The sequence below is a fragment of the Gossypium raimondii genome, chromosome 12 (genome assembly GCF_025698545.1).
Source record: "Gossypium raimondii isolate GPD5lz chromosome 12, ASM2569854v1, whole genome shotgun sequence".
NCBI lineage: Eukaryota > Viridiplantae > Streptophyta > Magnoliopsida > Malvales > Malvaceae > Gossypium > Gossypium raimondii.
Window position 1 is genome coordinate 41,630,485 of NC_068576.1, and position 20,386 is coordinate 41,650,870.

Here is a 20,386-nt window from a genome sequence, read left to right on the forward strand (position 1 = left end):
CAAAAGTAGCACCGCAACTTTCCCCTCCTTTCTTTCGGGCTATTAGGTCTCCACTTCCCATTTCGTGGTTTCCTATCATCACCATCAGTGCTACTACCATTACCATCATAGCTTTGTCCATCTTCACCCTCCTCATGGTACCCACCATTGCCTCTCCTATTGGGCTTGGAAGCTTCAAACTTGTCCCTTCTCGGAGCAAGTTCCACTATGGACTTCGCTACCATCATGGCTTTGGTAAGTTCCTGAACTCCTCGACGTTGCAATTCTTACTTCGCCCATGGTTTCAACACATCTGTAAAGGAGAAAAATTCTTCTTTCTCGTTCAAATCAGAGATCTGGAGCATGAGTTCACTGAACTCCCGCACATACTCCCTAACCGTGCCTCGTTGCGTTAGTCGTCGCAACTTTGCCCGAGCTTCATCCTCGGCATACTCAGGGTAAAACTGTGCTTTAAATTCACTTTGAAACTCCTTCCAAGTCCCAATTTCGGTCCCACCACGTCTCACATCAGTAGACCTACGTCTCCACCATAACAAAGCAACATCTGTGAAATACATAGCAACAGTGTTTACCTTTGTGACATCATCCTCGATGTTCATCGCACGAAAGTATTGCTCCATGGCCCAAAGAAAGTTGTCCACTTCACTTGCGGACCTTGCCCCTTTAAACGCTTTCGGTTTGGGCACATCTATCACTTGTGGCTTCGGATTTGAAGCCAACATTCCATTCCCTACGGCAGCCTTAAAAATCTTGAGCTCCCCCTTAAGCTCATTGATCTCCTCCTTCAAAGCTGTCACCATAACCTCGAGAGTATTATCCTTTCCAGCCAGCTTATTCTCCGAGGAATCGATAGTATCCCACACAAATTCCCTGAGCTGCTCCTGCAATGTTTGCAACCCATCATTGTGTCCATCATCGACTTCGTCGATCCTCTCCTTGACGTCCCCCATGGACTCCTCGAGAGTGACGACTCGATCCTCCAAAGCTGACAATAAGTCCCTTGATCGACTTGCTTTTCTGGCCCTTCATCGAGTCTCTATTGGCTCACTCTGACCAACAACTTCTTTCGACATCCCAACAGTGCCTTCGTACCAAAAGCTCTGATACCAACTGTCATGAACTTAGAGTTTTCCCACGAGATCCGTGCTGCCTTAGGCGATCCATTCGTCTAAACTCGCCTAAGTCAGCCTTAACTCAAGTGAGGATTATTTTAGAACTCCTCCAAGGCACCAAATTGAATAGCGGAAGCGATTTATGCCAAAAGAAGCTAAATAAAGAACAACAGAAAGCCACAGAAAAGATTACACACAAGGTGTTTGAGTAAATGCTCTCAGAATTCTATTACTCTTAAGAATTCAGAATACAATGGACTGAGTACAAATGAGGGGAGGCTCCCTATTTATAGTTGAGCTCCCCCAAAACCGACGGTCAAGATACACTTACATCGACGGACGAGATTAGCCATATCCCTTTATTTTAGGGATTTACAAGATAAGCCTTATCAAATCTAATCTAATTTTTACAAGATAAGATTCCCTCTATCTTCTAAGATTAGTTACCATATCAGCCTAATCTCTTCGTTATCGGGCCAACCCAGGCTTCAATCTGACAGGCTTCTCCAATTGCTCATTGAATCGGGCCAATTCTTGTGGGCCAAATGATCCCCATCTGAGCAATAGACCTCCATTGGATGCATTTGGTGCGATGGTCACGGGCTTTGAACTGCGGCCCGTGACACTTAGGCGGGCTAGTGCGACTGACGTTCAGCAGTGACCACTCTATCGATATTTGTTTTTATTTAGTAATAATGGTTTTATTTTAAAATCTTGCTTTCATGAGAGTTGTGTAATTTTTGGACTTTCTCACATCTGTTTGATTGCGCTATAATTTCTAAACTGCAAAGATTCGACAAAATATCGATTTTACGCGAACAAATGTTATTTTTAAAAACACAAACGTGGTTTTGTTTTAAACAATTTTCAAACTTATACTGGGAATAATTGGTTAACCATAAAGGGCAACATGTAACAGTTTCAATAATATATATAAATGAATATGTTTTATAATACTTGAATATTTTATTAAATAACTAAATATAATTTTATCGAAGTATATTCGGTTTCAAAACCCTTCTTTGTAGCACTCCTAGGTTCGGCCATAACGTTTAGGCCGTGCTTAGGCTTAGGGTGTTACATGTAGTGATATCAAAGCCAGGTTGTAAAACTTAGGCTGTAATTTTTAATATAGATAAAACTAAAAATACAATAAGCGTTTGTGGAATTCGCAGTCGTGGTATTCGTGGGTGCAGCGGGCACCGTAGGGGGCTCGAGCTGAGTCTTCCTCTCTAGGCAGTATGCCAAATTTAGACACGAGTGAGACACCAGTTTCACCTGCTAGTTAGACTGGGCCTCAAAGCCGCTCGGCAGAGGATGACGCACTGTCGCAAGCCATGTTGAGAGTGTTGGAGAGGGTCGCTAGACCCCATTCTGGATTTGGGGGCTGTGGGTTTGTAACTAAATGATTCCGGTCCAATGGAGCTGAATTATTTAGGGGCATCATTGGAGTTGCTCCTACTGTGGCTGAGTATTGGTTTGAGGCCACTAAGAGGATTATGAACGATATTGACTGCACTCTTGAAAAGAAACTGAAGGGTGCAGTCTCTTTGCTTCGCGACAAAGCTTATCAGTAGTGGTTGTCGGTTGAGGAGGGTACACAACTGGATCGTCTGAACTAGGACTACTTTAATACTGCCTTCTAAGGAAAGTACGTGGGCGTGAGCTATGTAGATGCTCGTAGGCATGAGTTTATGAATCCACACAATATGATAGTCTTCTAGGGAAAGTACGTGTGAGGCGTATTTAGCCTATGTCAGTGTTTCACCTTCTGGGGACTCTTTTGTTTGGGATATCAAAATAGTGAGGGAATTTCCAGATGTTTTTCCTAAGGAGTTATCAGGTTTACCTCCAAATCGAGAAGTTGAGTTCGATATTAAGCTTTTACCGGGTACAACTCCGGTGTCTATCACTCTATCCCGTATGACACCGAAAGAGTTTGTAGAGCTTAAGGCTTAATTTCAAGAGCTTATGAATCGTGGTTTCATTCGTCCTAGTGTGTTTTCATAGGGGGCACCGATTCCGTTTGTAAAGAAAAAGGATGGTACCATGAGGATGTGCATCGACTATCGACAGTTGAAAAAACTGACTGTGAAAAATAAGTACCCACTTTCGAGGATCGATGACCTCTTTGATCAGTTTCATAGGGTTGCGATATTCTCGAAGATAAGTCTTCGTTCTGGGTATCTTCAGCCTAGGGTTAAGGAAACTGATATTTATAAGATGGCATTCAGGACTCATTATGGGCACTATGAGTTCCTAGTTATGCCCTTTGGTTTGACGAATGCTACGGCTGCATTCATGGATTTGATAAACTGAGTCTTTTAGCCATATTTAGATCATTTTGTCGTAATCTTCATCGACGCTATTCTGGTGTACTCTAAGACTGAGGATGAGCATAATGAGTATCTTAGAGTAGTGCTTCAGATACTTCAAGAGAAACAGCTCCATGCTAAGTTGAGCAAGTGTGAGTTCTGGTTGTGAGAGGTAACATTTTTGGGGCATACGGTTTCTACTAAGGGGATCCAGGTTGATCCTAAAAAGATTGAGGCTGTGATTGATCCTAGAATCATAACTATCAGACAGTTCCCCTACTTCTATATCATCCATATTTAAGCCAATCTAGATAATCCTATCTCTTGCATTCATTCCAACATTATTTAATGTTTCAAAATCATCACTATCAAACACATCAAAATCAAACAGTTCTTCTTCACTCTCATTAAATTCATCATCAAGTAAACCTGCCAAACAAATTTAACATCAATAAAGCCAGTGGGGTCTTTGACATACACAACCTAGGCAGTGGTAGACAATAACCAAGCAAAGGACATCACACAATACAATACAACACGTATTTCTGTCATGCACATAGAAGAAAATAAGCAAAGGAATCCAAACCTGCCATACACATTAATAACCAAAGAAATCCAATTCACTGCATATTCATATTGATAATCTTTAATAATCATATTTGAATAACATTTAAAAATGTTCTTAATCTCTAGATTCCTATTCATTGCATATTTATATAATCCAAATCTTTCCAAATTAACTAGAAAATAAATTAACCCAAAAAACCTTTTTCTAAACATGTAAATAACCAAATTATAAAATGAAAATCCATTGATTTGCTAAATCTCAAACTCCCAATCCATAAACAAATTTTCACATAATGATACAATCACTAAATAGAATATGATGAAATAACTAAAGAAATCTATTTCTATCATGCACATGGCAGACAATAAACCCCATGCAAATGCAACATATTTCAACAAAGAAATCCAAAAAATCATAAACCCAAATCCCCCTAAATCTGAAATATCATAAACCAACAAAGAAACTTATCTATTACAATGGATACAACACCATCAGTTACTTCTCTTTTATCAACCATTCTAGACCCAAACCTTAAAACTTAATATCCTTTGTTGTCTTCTTTTCTCCTAGTGGTTTTTTTTCTAAACCCTCAATCCTTCAATTGTATAATCGTTCTCTTACCTTAAAAATTTCAATCCTTTCCACCGTTGGAGCATAAACCCTAAAAATTTCAATTAATGGCCAATCTTTCTTTTCTATTCTTTTCTTTTCTTTTTTCAATCTTGCCCGCTCGTCCAACCCTAAACCTTTCGGCTCCTCACGTCCAACGTGGCAAGTTAATTGGCAATGTCAGTTAGTTAATTAGCCACATCACCTATTCCAGTACGCCTGTAATCGAAAACATTAGTGAAAGATTGATTTGTCACTTTTCGATAACATTAGTGATTGGTTTATTATTTTTCTAAAATTTAGAGGCTGAGTTAAAAATTTAGTGATTGTTTTATTATTTTATCAAAATTAAATGACTGTTAGTATAGTGTACCTTAAAATTAAATTTGATATATTTAGTTACTCCTAATAACATCAATTAAACAAACTCATAAAAGGAGAAAAAATACTGCTTTTAAGCTCCATTTGTTTGCCAAGAAAATATTTTTCGGAAAATAATTTACTTTTTCGAAATGATTTACTTTTCGTGTTTGAATGAATCTATGTAAAATATTTTCTCTTGTTTGGCGAATTTCTTGAAAATATTTCAAAAAATTGTTTTCAATGAACATACTTTTGAGAATTTAATTTGAGTTTATTTTATATCTATCAACAAATTTATATTTTACATTATTTTTACGTATATTGCAACCACAATATCATTTCTCACCTCATTCTTATTTATTTATTTTCTAATTTAATTATAAGGACAAAATTCTATTTTTCACTCTTTTTTGTTTTACACTTTTGATTTTCAAAGGTTCCAGTTTTGAATATAAAAAATAAATATTCATTTAATAATTATATTTGATTCTCAAGTTGCACCATAGAAACTATCATATTCTCCTCCAATGTAAACAAACCAAAAACTACTTTTCTATTTATAAACCACTGCACAAGTAGTGTGTATTTCTTTTGTTATACATATAAACACAACTCCACATATATGAATTATCTACCAAATACTCACAAAAGGCTTTTAAGAAAATATTAGTTAGTAAAGCCATCCACGAGGGAATATGCTACTAATGTGAAACAAGCAAAATTCCGTAGTAAATATGTCTTCATGAGACTGCTGTATTTCTTTAAGAACTAGAAGAACTATTAGTGAAGGCACAATAGTTTATTGTCTCAACTCTATATCCCCATACATCAAGAAGGGATTTATCCCTCCCCATAAATATATTGCACTGGTCTTTGCCTTATACAAATTTCCCGAAACAGTAAATACATACATATATGCAAGTTTCTCAAGCAATGATAAGATAATTAATAGCTAAAAATCTTTATTGATTTTGTAAAGAGACAATTAGACAAGTCATTTCAGATTAATAATGGGACAAAAAGGTTTTCTGGACTTTTAAAGTTATGAATTCATCTATCAGGCTCAAGCATTTCCAACATCTAATTTATGACTTACATTTCAAAGCAAAGAATGCAAAGCATTAGGCTTAAAGATCATAATATGCACAATAAATGTAGTGGCCCTGCAAGGTCTACATCATGTCATGCATGCATAGATACATTACATTACTACAAGCAAATTTACAGCTTTATCAGTCTATAACATGGTAACATAATCAGAAACTATCAAACATGTCAGAGCGTGCATGTCAGAATGGAAGTACAAAGGCAAAAATATACAGGTTTCTTCTCACTGCAGTATAGTAGAAACAAACTTTTTTTGCCTGCAAGGGATGGAAGATACTAACTCAAGCCTTACAACAGTGCATACATCACAAGCTGCATGCGAGCCAATGGCGCCTCAAGAGACATGAAACTTTACACAGTTAGAATCTTCATATTTACCCCAAAAGTTCAGACTTCAAACAACGAAAAATGATAGATGAACTAGCTTTTTAGTGTCAAACATGCTGCATTCCAACAAAATATTTAGATTGATCTTCTCCGATAAAACAAAAGGTTAATATTTAGAGTTTAAAACAAATGAAAAATGAAAAAACAATTGGAAACAGACTATTAATCAAATGAAAAAAAATGAAAAATAATTTCCTATATATATGCTAAATAAAAACCCAAAATGGCAATCAGTCTTAAATCCCAATCTCTTAACAATTCAAGAAACAAATTCCAATTCCAAAAAATCCCAGTCTCTTAACAAAACAAAAACCAAATATACCAAATACCCTTTCCCTTACACACAAAAGCTAATTACCAAAAAAAAAAAGCGCAAATTCAAGAACCAAGCTTGAAAAACAACCAAAACCCCCCAATTAAAATTTGGGTCAGCTTACCCTGAAAAATCACATAGAAAGAGAAAAAGAGAAACTCACATGTGGCCATGGAGAAAGCAACGAATTTACAGGGTAACCAAAATACAATAACTTTGAAAAACAAAATAATCAGAGAAATAGCCAAAGAGAAAAGCAACAAGTTAACTCCCATAAAGGAAATTCCAACTGCTAATTTACAGAGTAATCAAAATAAAAAATAGTGATATACCTTGATAGGATTGGAAAGCTAGATTTTGGGGCTTCTTCAAAATGCAGACTTGGTAAGGACGAGGAGATGACGAGACTCGGATTCGGAGGTGAGGCCAATGAAACAGAGATAAGGAGGAGAGGCGGAGGCTGATGGACAAAGAGGAAGAAGAACAAATGTCTTACAGAAATAAAATCAGTAAGACGCTTTCCGTAAAAGGCCATTTCATTTACCCGTGCTTTAGAAAAGGTTTTCCTATGTAATTTATTTTCCACTAAACAAAGGGAGCCTTAATTTAATAAAAGTGAAACGTAAAGATATTTCTTGTTTTTCGTGTCATTTGTTACTTTGGTTTTTGCTGTACACGTGTTGTTACTCTGTTTTGCTGTACTTGAATCATAATGAAAGAAATGATGTTTTGTTTGGGCAAAAAAATGTAAGAATTTCTTAAAATAATAAGTAAATAATTTTATTGGCCAGCGGTGAAGATACTTGATTTTGATCTGGGCCAACAACAAAACATGAATATATATAGTGTTGAACAGCTAAAATAGGAGTGCCAGTGGAATAACCGCTGTTCACAAGTAATTCAAGAGAAGACCCTTCCTAATAACATCCCACTCAAAATTAGAACACCAAACCATTTGTTGGACACAAACCTGCAACCAAAAAAAGATGATTCAGTTTGGTGTACTAAGCTGCTTCCTGCATTTCATATTTTTACTCATTATATCGAAGGTAAATATTCTTATGCATTAAAGCGGAATACGTAAACATACTTTCGGTTGCAATCGGCTGCGGATGACAAGTTAACTGTCCTTATCTGCCAAGCTAACTGTCCAGATGCAGCTGCTAAAAACACATAAAATGGCCGCCCTGCTCCCACACCAAGATTACAGAATTAATTGTTAACTAAACACGGAAATGTTTGTGATTGAAAAGCAGCATAATCATTAGGAATTAAATACCTAATGCAGCATTGTATGCAGTGAGAGCAAGGGTGCCAATGCTTGCAATAGCAAAGCCAGTGATCCACTCTTTTGTTGACTCACCAAATTTTAAGGCCGTGGATTTAATGCCAACTTTCACGTCATCTTCTTTATCCTGTTCATTAGTGACACCAGCACTTTTGTTAAATAGAGAATATATTAAACATGGGAGATATATGTTCAATTAGTATACCTGATGAGCATAAATGGTATCGTACAGAATAGTCCAGAAACAACCAGAAAGGAAGAGTGGGAGTACAATCGACGGTTGCAAGCTTCCTTTAACTGCATACCACCCTAGTATTGCTCCCCAGTTGATTGTCAAACCTAAATAAGCTTGCACCTGCACCATATAGAGGTGTGTGTAAAACGTACAAGTTAATGGGATAGGGCAGAAACAATAATTGGAGAAAAATGTTTAATCAATGCCACTAGATATTGTCGGATTCATAAGGTAATATTTTTGGAAATGCATACATTTATTGAATTTTGTTGACTTCAAGAATAAGAATACATTAAAAGAAAGTAACTAAATAAATCATATATAGGAACCAATTAAGTAAACCTATAAATAAATAGCCAGCGATCGTAAAAGATATATCTATGTTAGAGTATAAGCAGAAGGTGAGGGTTATTTAGAGGTCAAGTTGCCTGCGATCTCTTAGTATAGAAAATATAGTAACAAACTTATCCTTTAAGGTTTCTTTTTTTCCCTTTTTATGTTACATTGACATATACCCAGTATGTCAGTCTCTTCATGAGAGGATAGGTACAACTTAGGAAGATGAACGCAGCCTCAATGATCCAACTGTAAACAAAAAATACGAAGCCAAAATCAGATGGAAGGAAATTAGAATAACTCAAAAAAGAACTAATTGTGGAATATATATATAAATTTGTTTATGGAAAAAATAAAATAGAAAGATTTTTATTTGATAAATATAAATAAAAATGATACAATAAAAATATTGAATCAATTTTAATTTTACGTATACCATAATTACTATTATACTCATAAATTTAGTGATGATAAAATGTTAATTACGTATTGCATTAGCAATGGAGATGTGAGACCTATAGTTGGTGAGTTGGAGGAAAATTCCATGACTCAGTAGCAATTGAAACGCAAAGAAACAAAGTCCTTGAAATGGTGTGACAGCCCCACTTGCCATCGGTCTCTCTTTTGTACGCTCCACCTGCATTTTACCCAATTTCTTTTACACATTAACTTCATTTAATAAAATGTGTCATAAGTACTTGCTGGTACAATAAATATTTCCCACAAAATAAGGCGATTATTTAATAGAAAAAACCCCCCAAAAAATTGTTAGGAACTCTAGCCAACGTTGTTAACTTTGGTCGAAAATAATATTTACACCGTCTTGCATGAAGAAGGAATTTACCATTTTATCAAAATCACGATCAAAGAAATCATTAATGGTACAAGCAGCACCCCTAAAAAATGGAGCCGCACAAGCAAATACAGCTAAATTCCTGAAATCCGGAATACTTCCACTCGCTGCTGCCAACGTAGCTGACCTATACGTACACACAAAATTTAATTAAGGAATTAAAGGGTACATTATTTAATTATCACCCGAAACATAAAAAATGGAAGGAATGGAGGTGTTAGTTACCATGCAAAGGGAAAAATCAGAAACCAAGTACCGATGGGCTTGTCCACGCGAGCCAGCTTAGCGAAAGGTTGAATTTCTTTAGGTAAGTAATCAATCCACGATGAAGCTTGAACCACTTTCTCATTCAGTTGCCCACTAATTAGCTTTTGATCATCTTTGCCTACTGGAGATGTGGTTGTGGACATGCAAGCTATTCCGGCTCTGTGATTTGAGGAACGCAATGACAAGTTTTTTGGAGAAAACAAAGATGGAGTGGTGAAGAATGGGGTGCAATTTAAAACAGGATGATGCTTCAGCATCCTTATTGTTGGGGGTGTAGGAAAGAGAGAGGGGGTTCGGTGGCTAGAATGAGCACCACCAACTGAAAAGGAAGCCATTTTTTGTTTCTTTTGTGTGTAGAGTAAAGAATGTTTGGGTGTATGAATGAGGTAAGTAATTGTTTCACCTTGATCACAAAGATGGACTAAACTTTGCTCAAGGGTGAACTTGGTACTATAAATATCTGATGAATGTGGTTATGCATGCATATCTTATATCGTATATATATATAAAGAGAGGAGATGAAACCACCCCAATTTGAAAACAAAAGTCTAGGTCAAAAATTATGTACTTAACAACGGTGTGGAAGGGCAACAAATTGTGGAAAAAAGAAGACCCAATACTCTTTACTTGCTACAGTGTCCCAACTTCCAAGTGGTTTAAATGGAGGACTTTGTATTGGCAAGTCTTTTAAGTAATTAAATTTATTTCATGGGATGGTATGGTATTAGTATAAGGCCTCTAATCAAGCTTGTCTTTTCAGGACAAAGAAAAATATCTAGGCTGTAATAAGCTGTGTAAAAAATTAATGAACACTCTCGATATGTAAAATATCTTAACCTTAGTAATTTGATAATAACAACAATAACAATAATAATTGTATTCTTCAAAAAGAAATTGTATAAAAAAAAGTTTAATGGATTGTCAAATTAGTGATACTTGACTATTATAAATACTTTGACGAGTCTTATAATATAAAGAGGGTGACTGATTTTCAGCATGGTAATTGGAATTTTATTGGTATATAGAGACTATATTGAATAATGTGTTATTTCTACCAATTGATATATCAACTCATTTCGCATCTGGTGTTCATAGGTCGGATCGAGTTTAAGTATGATATTAATATATTTTATATTTGTCTAAGTCTGGCCCGATCTAAAATATGAGCTTAAATTTTTGTCCAAACTCGCTTATATTTATAAAAGACTAACCCAAGTCCATTTTAGACTCGTTCATATTATATTTTAATTTTTTTTTAAAATAATTATTTTATTATATTTTAATATTAATAATTTTATTATTTATTTATTAAAATATTTTATATAATCATCTTAACATTATTTTAATGTTTATATTTAGTATAGTTTTATTTTTTATTGTGTTATAAATTACATAATATATAAAAAACATAATATAAAATATTATAAACTTAAAAATGGGTCTGGCCAGAGCGAGTCCGAGCCCAACTTATATTTTAAACGAGCTTAATTTTTTATCCAAAACTTAATATTTTTGTTCAAACTATCAAAATTCAGATAAATTTTCGGACAGGTCTAATCTAATACCGGTTCAAAACAAACGTAATAGCGGTGTGGAAGTCAACAAATTTCGTGGAAAGAAAGAAAAGAAACCAATAAACTATGGATTGCATGATTAGAAATGGACATGTCGTTCCAACACTAGGGGTCGCTTACAGGAATATTGTTTTCCAACACTATGGATTGCATCATTAGAAATGGACTGGCTGCCGTAATAATTCCACAAAGCTAAAGCACCAAATCAAGTGGCAAATGGTTATTTTAAAGTATATAAAAAAAAGTAAAAAAAAAATGAAGTAAGAACTACTTAAAAATTATAAAAATCCAAAAATTATGGGAAAAACAAACTCTTTAAAATGAAAAATAAAAATATTTCAAAAGGTAAAATTGAAAAAATATACAAATATTATGAATGTCAATGCCCATCAAAATCAAGATAAGTTTGATGTAAATAGAGTTTTATTTCATTTATACTTCTTATATCTATAAATATAAATTTTAGAAAACTATTGTAAATATCTATATTGATCAATAATGTCGAAGCCATTTTTTTTTATAAACGGGGTCGACTTTGATTTTGAAAACGAAAACGAACATGGGAGTCGCCACCAATCCTTTTTGATGAGGTGTGATCGGGTCACCTCGAAGAGTGGTTGTTTTTAAATAAATGGTTTGATTTATTAAGACAACAATTTCGGTCTATGGAATTTAGAAAAAAAAAAGGTTTGGGAGTCGGTTACATACGAGGAAGTATTAACACCCTCGTAACACCCAAAATTGGTACCTAGTTGATTAATTAGTGTATTAATGTCGAAAATTGAAAACTTTGAAGAGATTTAAAATACGATCCTTTGTTAAAATCGTTTAATTAATTTTTTTTAGAAAATAAGGTATTTCATGTTAATAGAGAAAAAGATTTATGTCCCGTAAGTTATGACACAATGTCTTAAATCCCTGAAACGAGAAAAAACACCAAAAGTTTTACTTATTTTAAAAGATATTTGATTATCTCGATTTAGAAAGAAACCATATTCCGTAAGTTAGAACACGATCTTTTCTTAATCCCCGAGATTATTTAAAAACTTATGTTTAAAAAGGTTTCGTGTATTCGAACTTATCGAGAAAATCAAAACCCCGTAAGTTAGAGAGCAACTTTTCGAATATCAAAATAAGACATCGCTTATTTTAAAAAAAATTATGTATTGAGTAATAATTAATGTAACACAAATTGGTAGAAATAAAGTACGGTGTTAATACGCATAACAAAATAATAAAAGTGTTAATGAACGACAATATGAAGAACGAAAATAAAATAAACAAGCCAAAAATAAAAAGACAAATAATAAGGGTAACAAACTAAAAACTTGAAGCTAAAGACCTAATATTAAATAAATAAACAAATATTGTATAAATCAATTTAAGAATAATAATATTAATAATAATGATGATATTAAAAATAATATAATAAAAATCAATTAAAAGGATATAAGTAAATAAATAAAGCGATATAATAAAATAAACGATTTAAAAATTTAGATAAATAAATAAATAAGAAATATAATAATGCAAAACTAATTAATTTAATAATATAGTAATAATAATAAGTAAATAAATAAAAGGAGAATAATAATACTGGTAATAGTATTTAATTAATTAATTAATTTAATAATAAAATAGCAAAAAAAACAAAAAGAACTAACTTAAACTTTGAAACCTAAATTTGGGGCAAATCAAAAATAAATAGAACAGATAAGGACCAAACAGAATACGCGGATAACAAGGAGGGACCAAATGGGCATTAATCCCCACCCCCCAAAACGCACAGCTTCAAGGTGGACCAAATTGAAAGCCGGAATAAATTTTAGGGCAAAAATTGAAAACAAAAGAAATTTAATTGTAAACAAATAAAAAAGTGGAAGGGCCAAAAGTGCAAATTGCCCATTAAGCAAAAAACACGCGAATCCTCTTAAGCGGGTCGAATCAACACGCTGGTCTGGGGCTAAATGACGCCGTTTTGGCGCCTGGAGCATTGGCCCAAAACGACGTCGTTCCATGGGGCCTATTTAAGTTAAAATCTTAAGAAAAAAAATCATTTCTGCTTCATTTTTTTCAAAAAAAAAAAGGGTTTCCTCTCTCTTTTTTTCTCTGGACCTTGCCCAGAATCCAGTGAGGGGAGCCGCCGTGGAAAGTGGTCGGATCCCCCTACAGGTAAGTTTCGTCTTTTATATATATATATATATATCATATGTTATATATATTTATCTATATGCAGTTCTTAAAACAAAAGGAAATAAATAACAACAAAAAAATTGAATATAAAAGGTTTAAAAGGAAAACCGAAAATAAAAAAATAAAAAAAAAACCTTTCGCACATTTCTAGTTTTTTCCTTTCAATCTGCTTTGCTTTTTTTCTATTTGTTGTTTGTGAATCTATTTTTTTGTATTTAAAAAATCCGACCCGATTACAAAGATTTACCATGGCTCATATAGCCATTTTTACAAAAAAAAATTAATCTATTTTCGTATATTGTCACTTCTGCTTTTTGATTTTTGCAGGTGCAAGTGGACGATGCAAGTGGGAGACATGACAGTGGCGGTGACAGAGGAGTTGGTACGGCGCTGACGGAGGTGGCAGAGTAGTTGGTGGTGGCAGGCTAGGGTGCGGCGCAGCTAGGGTTAGGGTTTCTATTTTAGGTTTTAGGTTTTGGGCCTGTTAGGCCTTTAGGTTTTTTTTTATTTTGGGCTACACGGGCCACATATAATTTTGGGCTTGATAGACTATTTGTAATGGACATTTGGACTGTTTGCTGGGCTCTGGCAAATTGGGCCTACTACAGCTGCCCCTCTTTGCTCGTTGTCGTGTAACGAGACTGGAGCAAAGACTTTTAAGAAGAACCAATTTTGCCCGGTCTCACCGAATCTTGACTTTGGTGCTCATCTTTTTCATATAGGCCTGTTAGGCCTTTAGGTTTTTTTTTATTTTGGGCTACACGGGCCACATATAATTTTGGGCTTGATAGACTATTTGTAATGGACATTTGGACTGTTTGCTGGGCTCTGGCAAATTGGGCCTACTACAGCTGCCCCTCTTTGCTCGTTGTCGTGTAACGAGACTGGAGCAAAGACTTTTAAGAAGAACCAATTTTGCCCGGTCTCACCGAATCTTGACTTTGGTGCTCATCTTTTTCATATAGCCTCGTTCTTACCTACTGTCACTTTAGGGAGATAAAACCGGTGGCTTCAATCTGCTCCACTGCAACCTCAGGAAGATAAGATCCACCATAATTTGTAGCTTTAATCTCTTCCATTGCAACGCAAGGAAATAAGATTCGCTGTCTTCAGTCTGCTCCGCCGCAACTTTAGGGAGATAAGGCTGGTGGCTTCAATCTGCTCCACTGCAACTTCAAGAAGATAAGATCCGCCATAATTTGTAGCTTTAATCTGTTCCATTACAACGCCATGGAAATAAGATTCGTTGTCTTCAGTCTGCTCCGCTGCAACTTCAAAGAGATAAGGTTGGTTGCTTCAATTTGCTCCACTGCAACTTCAGGAAGATAAGATCCGCCATAATTTGTAGCTTTAATCTGTTCCACTGCAACGCCAGAGAAATAAGATTCGCTGTCTTCAGTCTGCTTTGGTACCACTTCAGGGAGATAAGGCTGGTGGCTTTAATTTGCTTCACTGCAACTTCAGGAAGATAAGATCCGCTACAATTTGTAGCTTTAATTTGTTCCACTGCAATGCTAGGGAATTAAGATTTGCTGTCTTTAGTCTGCTCCGCTGTAACTTCAAAGTGATAAGGCTGGTGGCTTCAATCTGCTCCACTGCAAGTTCAGGAAGATAAGATCCGCCATAATTTGTAACTTTAATTTGTTCCACTGCAACGCCAAGGAAATAAGATTCGTTGTCTTCAGTCTGCTCCGCTACAACTTCAGGGAGATAAGGCCGGTGGCTTTAATCTGCTCCACTGCAACTTCAGGAAGATAAGATCTACCATAATTTGTAGCTTTAATCTGTTCCACTGCAATGCCAGGGAAATAAGCTTCGATGTCTTTAGTCTACTCCGCTGCAACTTTAGAGAGATAAGGCTGGTGGCTTCAATCTGCTCCATTGCAACTTCAGGAAGAAAAGATCTGCCATAATTTGTAGCTTTAATCTGTTCCACTGCAAGGCGAAGGAAATAAGATTCGTTGTCTTCAGTCTGCTCCGCTACAACTTCAGGGAAATAAGATTGTCATTTTTCGAGAATGATCATCTTTTATTGCTTAGGTTAATATTGCTCGTTGTTCATCGAGGTTCTATCACTGACGCATTACCCTGCCTTATTGTTCAGCCGGTATTTTTGACAGAAAGCCCGAAGAAATAGCCATAATTTTGACTATTCTTTCTCAAATGTTTCCAACCCTTAGGTCTGGTTAGTTCTAAATAATAGTCATGTTTCAGGTCCTCATACTATTTAGAAGCTTCCAGAGTAATATGCAAAGCTCGTTTTATGAAAGTATTATTAGTCCATTAATCGTTATTTCAATGAAAAATGCTTGAAAAAGATTATCACAATGGACAAGATGGAATTTTGTTGGGAGCAAAGCTCGAAATGAATAAATTAATCAAGATAGAAAATTTTTCTAAGATACGAAATGAATAAGATGGAAATAGGTGTCCCAGATATCGTAGTATGAACTTCTCTGTGCAAAACTTTTTGAGGGCCCTTTGAACTTGATATGTGTTTAGAAGTCCTTAAGTACTTTGTTGATGGCCCAAGATGTAGTATCATTCCTTTTTGCTAATTCAAGCATAGTAAGACTATCGCATGCCCCACCTTTGATCAAAAATTTAAATTGTTCATTCCTGGGTTTTCAATTCAAAACCCATTTGGTCTTAATGCGCCCTTTGCGAGTTTTCACCTTGGCCTCTCCTTTTTTTTTGTTTTTAGGTGAAGTACTTCTTGATTGAATCTGAATTCACAGGATTAGGCAAGTTTTTGCCATCTATCAAAACCATTTTTTGAAAAAAAAATAGAGTTGACTTAAAAAAATGATAATTGGAGTCGTCACCGATTTTTTTATTTAAGTGTGATCGGATCACCTCATAGTTAAATCATTTTAATAAAAATTTAAATTTACTAAAATGATAATTTTTTGTCTTATAAAATCCAGAAAATGGGTTCGAAAGTCGGTTACGCACGAGGAAGGGTTAGCACCCTCGACACGCCCAAAATTGGTACCTTGTTGATTAATTAGTGTCTTAATATAAAAAATGTGCAAAGATTTTAAAATACGATCCTTGTATTAAAAAAACTTGTATAAATCAAATTACATGTTAAGACCCTCTCATTTCGGAGAGAGAAAATGTCACACCCAATGGGTTAAGGCATGATATTTCACATCTTCAAAAATGAGCTTGTCCTTTAGAAAATTCATGCAATGAAATTTAAAAGGATATTCAATTATTTAAGTCAGATGAAGAAATCGAAGCCCAATACGTTAGGGCACAATTTCTCAAAATTTCAAACATTGAATATTGCCTTTTTTTTTTTAAATCCTCATCTCGAGAAAAAAAACGCCATATCCAATGCGTTAGGACACAACGTATCGAATCCTCGGGAATGAGCTCTTTATCTATGTGTTTTGATTAAAGAATATTCTTGATTATTTAGATCCAACAAAGAAAATTGGAACCTAATACGTTAGGGCTCAATCCTCTCGAAGATCCCAAATACCGAGTGTCATTTATTAGTAATTTATAATCTTCTTTTTTTGAAATGGGATGAAAATTCGTGTAATATTTGAAAATATGTCAATAAAACATTAAACTATCGGACATAATTAACAACACAAGATAACGATGAATGAGACAACAATAAATAGCATAAAAACAATAATATATGGTAAATATAACGATTAATAACAATAATAATAACAACAATAAATAAAAAAGATAATAACAATAAATAATACAACCATAATAAGACAATGTTAAATTTAAAAGGTACAAGCAAATAAATAAATAAATGCACGAATGAGTATTAAGAAAAATAATTTATAAAAATTAATTAAAGGGGAAATAAATAAAATGGGTGAAAACAAAGTTGTAATAATAATAACAATAATAACAATAGTAATGATAATAAACTAAACAATTTTAGCAATAATAACAAAACAAAGGACTAAATTGGCATTAAAGCAGTAATTCAGGGGAGAAATCTAAAATAAATAAAAGGAAAGAACCAAATTACAAAGCGCGAATAACATGGGGGACTGAAATAGGGAATATCTTGTCCCCCAAAACGCTGCGTTGAATAGTGGACCAAGATGAAATCAACAACAAATTATGCTGCCCAAAATTAAAGAAATTTAAAGGATCAAATTGAAACACAACGCAAAATAAGGACTTGGCGCGCAATTATCCCTTCCCATACCAAAACACGCAAATCTACCCGCAGTTGGATCGGGTTATCGGGTATGGTTCGATACGGAATCGTTTTGGAGCCATTGGAACTGGCCCTATATAGTGCTGTTGCGGGATTACTATAAAGCGAACGTTAAGCCAACTTTTAGGCCACCCCTCAAACGGATGAAACCCTAGCTCTCCACCACCTTAATCTTCGGCCGATTCGCGACCTTTTGAATCTCACCAAAACTCCGATTGAGACGGAGCAGGCAGAGTTTCAACGACGCTAGGTAATCTCTTCTCCTTTTAACTTTCTTTCTAATTATTATTCCATTAACAAACCGCAAACAAAATATTCCAAGAACTAAATGAATAAAGAAGAAAATAATTGCTAAAAAAAATCTGAAATCACCTTTCCAAAACTTTTTTTTTTACTTTTTTGATTTCTTTTAGTATTTTTTCACTGATTTCGTATCAATATCCGTAACCCCTTACAATTTCTGATATCTGGCCTTATATTATCGAAATAGAGTGGAAAGAAAAGAAAATTTTGAAACTTTTTTACATTTCCTCCCTATTTTCCCTATTTTTTCTATTATTTATTGTCGAAAAAATTGTTGCCCCTTCCTTCTAGTTCGTTTTGTCCTTTTTACTGCTTTGTTTGTTGTTTGTTACAGGTTCGGCCAGCTAGAGGCATGTGGCGATGGCGCAGCACGCGTGAGGGAGGGCTTGGCTGCTGCGGCACTGGATGCTGTTGTTGCTGTCCTAGGGTTTCTGCTTCTAGAAATTTTGTTTTGGGCCACATTGTAATTGGGCTAGGGTTTAGTACTTGGGCTAATTTGGGTTTAGGCATAGAGCTGGGTCTATATTTTAATTATTATTTGGTTTTGTAATCTGGACTTTATATATTTATATATATTTGGTTATTGTTTTTTTTTTTTCAAGCCTGGGCTAAAATTGGGCCTTATACCATCCATCTCGGTCAATATCAAAGCTCCTCCAGAAAAGGCCTTCTTTACCACATAAGGTCCTTCCCAGTTTGGCATCCACTTTCCTCTAAAGTTCTTTTGTATGATAAGGATCTTCTTCGATACCAGGTCCCCTCATAGAATTCTCTAGGGCGAACCTTTTTTTTTTGTAAGCTAGCATCATTTTTTTGGTACATTTCACCATGACGGATAAATTTCAACCTTTCTCTTCAATCGGGATTGGATCTAAAAAAAACTCGGAGAAAAAGAATCTTGACTTTAATAGGCAAAATCGCGATAAGCCAAAGAGAAAGGCGTTATCCCGGTAGAGCTTTTTTTTGCCTCCACTGCCGTTTATTTTGGGGTGATGTGGTGTTAATCTTGAACAAACTACAAACTTTTGATATCATGCTGTTGTTCAAATTCAATGCATTGTCCGATATGATCCTTTCTGGCATTCCATACCGACATATAATTTTTTTTAAGAATTTGCTGACTGTCGACTTTGTGATATTGGCATATGAGGCAGCTTCCACCCACTTAGTGAGGTAATCAACGACCACAAAGATGAATCGATGACCGCCAGAAGCTTTTGGTGAGATTGGCCCAATGACATCCATACCCCACATAGAGAAAAGCCATGGATTGCATTGATTTTTTGTAAGGTAGGATCTATTTCTCATCTTATTCTACCATCCTTAACAAATCAGGAGATAAGCTATAATCTTGGTCATCTTTAAAGTCCTAAAGTTCCTCTGGACACATATCTTGCTCAAAAGAAGTTTCTGAGTCAATAGTAGTGTCGCTCATATCATTGATATCTAGAGACCTGTTATAGGGATGAAGGAAGATCTAAAGAACAAAAGAATCAAAGAATATTTATCTGTATAGTATGATTATGAATTAATGGAAATAATAAAAGAATATTTGCTCAAAATGAGACACAAAAATGTATTTTTTATTGAAATAAAGATGTTAGACATGAGCCTATTTCAGAAAAGGATTCTTATTGCTTCTAGGCTTAAAGCAACAAATGTGTTTTAAACATTGCTCTGAATCAGCTCTAAAAACTACAGGAATCTATTCTGCAGTCCAATTGTCCAGAACACTTTCAGGCTCATAAGGGCAATTGCTTGATAGATTTTCTCTTTCAATTCCTTCTTCGGATATAGCATTGATGCTCCAATTTTTAAACATTTCTTCCGGGCCTTCAGTATATTCGAAGAATTCTAGTTCCTTATTATCCATCCGGCCTTGCACTAAGGCTCTGAATTCATTGCACTTTTAAATCTCGTGACACTCTTCATCATGAAACTCACAATAGTTCCTTGCTTCTCCGGGTTTCTCCCCTAAATCCTGTGTGATTAATCCTCGTTCTACTATTGTCTTCCAAACCTCTCTCAACGGGTTTTCACTTCTGCTACATCTGTCTTGATTCTCCTCCCTGTACTCTTGATTATTGTGTTTACCCTTTTGTCAGAATAGTTGGGTAACAGATTTTCTACACTAGAAGGATCATCAAATTTCACAATACCCATTTTGATGAGTCTTTCGATTATCTTTTTGAAAGCGGTGCAGTTCTCGATCGAGTGTCCTGTGATTCTTGCATAGTTCTCGTATTGGGCGTTCGCGTCGTACCATTTGAGGTATGGGGGCTGCATAGGTAGAAAGGAGATACTACATGTGCCTCAAACAAACTTTGGTACAACTCCCCATACGTGATTGGGATGGGCGTGA

At 35.1% G+C, this 20,386-nt stretch overlaps 2 protein-coding genes across 2 annotated transcripts; one reads left to right on the plus strand and one right to left on the minus strand.

The window, feature by feature from the left end:
- The first annotated feature begins 2,449 nt into the window (after window positions 1-2,449).
- Window positions 2,450-3,431, plus strand: LOC128035508 (uncharacterized). The gene is made up of 4 exons (XM_052625274.1): window positions 2,450-2,505; window positions 2,551-2,685; window positions 2,837-3,014; window positions 3,123-3,431. Exons 1-4 carry the CDS (start codon window positions 2,450-2,452, stop codon window positions 3,429-3,431), a joined length of 678 nt encoding a protein of 225 aa, XP_052481234.1.
- A 2,633-nt stretch (window positions 3,432-6,064) lies between these two features.
- On the minus strand, window positions 6,065-10,210 carry LOC105762478 (4-hydroxybenzoate polyprenyltransferase, mitochondrial). The gene is made up of 9 exons (XM_012580265.2): window positions 9,712-10,210; window positions 9,478-9,613; window positions 9,149-9,270; window positions 8,813-8,882; window positions 8,268-8,417; window positions 8,054-8,189; window positions 7,865-7,961; window positions 7,107-7,744; window positions 6,065-6,517 (listed from the first exon to the last, which is right to left on the minus strand). Exons 1-8 carry the CDS (start codon window positions 10,086-10,088, stop codon window positions 7,675-7,677), a joined length of 1,158 nt encoding a protein of 385 aa, XP_012435719.1. The 5' UTR covers window positions 10,089-10,210; the 3' UTR covers window positions 6,065-6,517; window positions 7,107-7,674.
- Between the last annotated feature and the right edge of the window lie 10,176 nt (window positions 10,211-20,386).